This window comes from Cimex lectularius, unplaced genomic scaffold (assembly GCF_000648675.2).
Source record: "Cimex lectularius strain Harlan isolate CLEC.00 unplaced genomic scaffold, Clec_2.1 scaffold26, whole genome shotgun sequence".
In the NCBI taxonomy this organism is placed as follows: domain Eukaryota; kingdom Metazoa; phylum Arthropoda; class Insecta; order Hemiptera; family Cimicidae; genus Cimex; species Cimex lectularius.
Window position 1 is genome coordinate 2,170,274 of NW_019392721.1, and position 3,653 is coordinate 2,173,926.

Sequence of the window (3,653 nt, forward strand, 5' to 3'; positions counted from 1 at the left end):
TCATGACTAACGGTCTGAGTGATCAACATTAATCATTAGACAAGTCTAATTTTTGCCCAATACTGACTACAATAAACTACTCTAATTTGTGGTCGATGGGGTACTTTAAAAGTTTTCCGCCGTAGACCGAAGTCACGCATGCAACATGAAGGCTGATGGAGGTAGCTACGTCACCATCAGCACCTCCCCATTCACACTAATAAATACATTCACACCAACATACATTGATCACACTCATTCTGTTTGGTAGATGGAGTACTCAACATTCCTCCATCTACCTGTTCACTGCAATAAACTACTCTAATTCGGGGTCGACGGGATCTTTAAAAGTTTTCCGCCGTAGACCGAAGTCACGCATGCGACATGAAGACTGATTGACGTGCTACGTCACCATCAGTCCCTCCCCATTCACACCAACATGCATTGATCACACTCATTCCGTTTGGTAGATGGAGTACTCAACATTCCTCCATCTACCTGTTCACTGCAATAAACTACTCTAATTCGGGGTCGACGGGATCTTTAAAAGTTTTCCGCCGTAGACNATTATTTTGATTAAAGAACATTGCTTTAAAGTAACTAGTTTCTTTTTTTTTGTTTAATACCAAAATCCTGCATTATTTTCCGGACAACCCAATACAATAGACAATCTAATTTGTGGTTGATGGGGTACCATAAAATTTCTACCATTGGCCCAAATCATACACACAACCTGAGAGGCATATATCATTAAGGAAATATTATATAATATCAGTATCATTATAATATCTATCATTTTCTCTTCTTTTATTTACGATTTATGTAGATTTATTTGATGAAAAACCACCAACCTGGCAGACGGACTATTGTTCATTGTGTTTTTGTAAATTTAATTGAAAAAACGAAAATGTATAAAGTTCAATAAATTAACTTCTTCTTCTTCATCCACACAGAGAAAAAATCACGCATTTATTATACTAGTTTATCCTATTTGGTTCGACGGATTCCACTCACGCAAATAAATACATTCACACAATTTCAGTGGACACTAGGGTTTTTGATATTAAGCCGGTAACTAACACTATTACACTGAACATCCGCTAATAAATACATTCGCTCAAAGTAAGACTATTAATTTAAAGTAGGTTGAGATAAAAAATTTATTGTCACGAGCGGGATTCGAACCCATGACCTTGGGCTAACTACGCCGCTACTCTACCACTGGAGCTATCGTGACTTCGATCCGCTCGGACACTGACTTCCCATCTCAATCCAAACATTCAAATTTTCCTCCTTTTTGCCATTTTTGAAATGTCGTGTAATCAGGATTGTCGGCGGCAAATGAAACGGCCACGGAGAGCTTTAGTCAAGTAATACTTCGTTTTACTTATTAAATCTATTATATTTCGTGGTCTGATTGACCAAATAATTTCTTTCAATTAATTAATTTTTATATATTGGTTGAGATAGTTTGAAAAATGCCAAAAAGGTGGGAAATTTCGAAAGGTTCGATTGATGGAAGTTAGTAGCTCAAGTAGTAGAGCAGCGGCGTATTTAGCCGAAGGTCGTGGGTTCGAAACCCGCTCGTGAAACTGACTTTTTTTCTCAACCAATACCTTACATAAAAATTAATTAATTAAAAGAAATTATTTTAAAGGATGAAAGGGCTCCCTATATGCGACCATATACGATTATCTGCTTCAGGTATAGAATCAACTTTTTATTTATAATCACTACTGTGCTTTAAAAAAAAATTTCATGATACTCATCGGGCTCTCATGCCACATCCTTGCTACTCGTTTGGCTGCTTACTAACGTTAGCGGGAAGCATGGAAATCTTTTTTTTTATTAATATATACTTAACGTCCACTCTGTGAAGTTATTGGTTATTTTTAATTAATTATTAATCAATCACTGTTATAAAAACTTAAAAATAAAAAGATTTGTTTAAATTTTTCATCAGAATTTTGCTTTCTGTTTTTAAAATTTCTATTATATGACGTTAATGATGATGATTCTTTAAAATTAGATCGAAATTGTTGCGTATGTATTGTTTATTTGTTTTGTTATTCATATATAATCACATTCTTTACACTATGACGTTACTGATAAATTCAAAAAGAACGAGTTTATTAAAAACACCAGAAAATTGCTAAATTTTTTCACCTTGGGATAAATTTATGATAGAAAATTTGCGTATTATTGTCAAGGTTTTTTATTGTTATTGATGCAAATCGACAGCCGATTCAGCAAAGGCGGACTATTTCGAGATAACCCCAGCTGCGATAAATGTACTGCAACGACAAATGCATTGCAGTTCATCTTCAGAGGGAAAAGATGAGACTTCTCTTTTACGCGGTTCTGATCATCTTCGCCCTGGTGCAGTCTTCGTTCCAGTTCGACGCCCAGGAAGTACAAAAGACCCGACGGGACCCGATAGCTGGACTTGTGCAACTTCAAATGCCCGGAGAAATCGTTCCTCACCACCAGCGGAAGGAACGGCCTCCTTTTTACCTGCCTAAGGCCTTTTAGTCAACTTGTACAACAGAGGAATTGCAAAAATGTGCTAATAAAATTGTAATACATACAGGTGCAATTAACAAATAAACAAATATTTTAATCAGACTACTTTTCTTATTACGTAAGTTTGCCCTTTCTATTATTTTTAGCAAGATCAGTGAAATTCTGAAGAAAATCACAATAGCAGTTGACTAATATTTCTGATATAAGAACAGCCTATGTACAAATTGTTTATTAATTATTTTATTTCATTATTACGCTATTATAACATCTTGCATAGCTTTTTCCGTCAAATTAACCCTTATTAAATTCAAATGACCTCTTTTTTACTGAAAATTAACTCTCTCTTTAAAACATCAACAAAACTTAGGACATGGTGTAAAAAGAAAGCATGTAAGTAAAATTCCTGCATTTAAAACAAAAAAGTAAATATGTCTTCATCGAAAACCATACGAAAATTTTCTTTAATTTTTTTCCTTTTAATTTAATCTTTTTTAAGACAGAGTTATCTGGCTTTTAAAACCATAACTTTTTGCTAACAATTTTCAGAAGAATCCTTAATTTTTTGTATTTTATTTTATATAATTTTAATTTTCTAACGGTTCATAATAGCCCAATTATTTTATACTGGCGAAATATCAAAAACCCTAGTGACTACACGATTTTGGGAATGCATTTATTTGCGTGAGTGATTAAGTGTTTATGTGCTGACAGGAATATTGAGGATTTAAATTAACCTATTTATTTCATTTCATATCAACACTTGCTTTAAAACATTAATAATACTGTGTGGTGATTAGTGACCGTTAATCGATAATTATTCAGAAATCGTGAGATGCGGTCTGGTGTGATGTAGGTTTCAACACGACACGCAAGAATGGCAGAATTACACAGAAGACAAACACTTTGAGTGAGTAGAAATACTTTGATTGAATATAAAATATATTTTGCATTGTATAAATTCACTTTTCCACATCCTAAATGTATTTGTTAAATGTAAACAATGTTTGTAAATCCCAGGCCCTGAAGATGATCTCAATAAAGATCGAAACGTTGGCACGATAAAGAAAATGTTTTTCTGAAACCTACATCACACCAGACCATGCATCTCACGATTTCTGAATAATTAATAATACTAACAGGATGGTAAGAAA

General features: G+C 33.9%; 1 protein-coding gene across 1 annotated transcript; it reads left to right on the plus strand.

The window, feature by feature from the left end:
* The first annotated feature begins 1,595 nt into the window (after nucleotides 1-1,595).
* Nucleotides 1,596-2,604, plus strand: LOC106663967. The gene is made up of 2 exons (XM_014389229.2): nucleotides 1,596-1,683; nucleotides 2,221-2,604. Exons 1-2 carry the CDS (start codon nucleotides 1,638-1,640, stop codon nucleotides 2,499-2,501), a joined length of 327 nt encoding a protein of 108 aa, XP_014244715.1. The 5' UTR covers nucleotides 1,596-1,637; the 3' UTR covers nucleotides 2,502-2,604.
* The last annotated feature ends 1,049 nt before the right edge of the window (nucleotides 2,605-3,653 follow it).

Coding starts and splice junctions, on each gene's coding strand:
- LOC106663967 (XM_014389229.2), top strand. CDS start 1,638: ATGAAAGGGCTCCCTATATGCGACCATATACGATTATCTGCTTCAG. Junction 1,684..2,220: donor TATACGATTATCTGCTTCAG/GTATAGAATCAA, acceptor GCAAATCGACAG/CCGATTCAGCAAAGGCGGAC.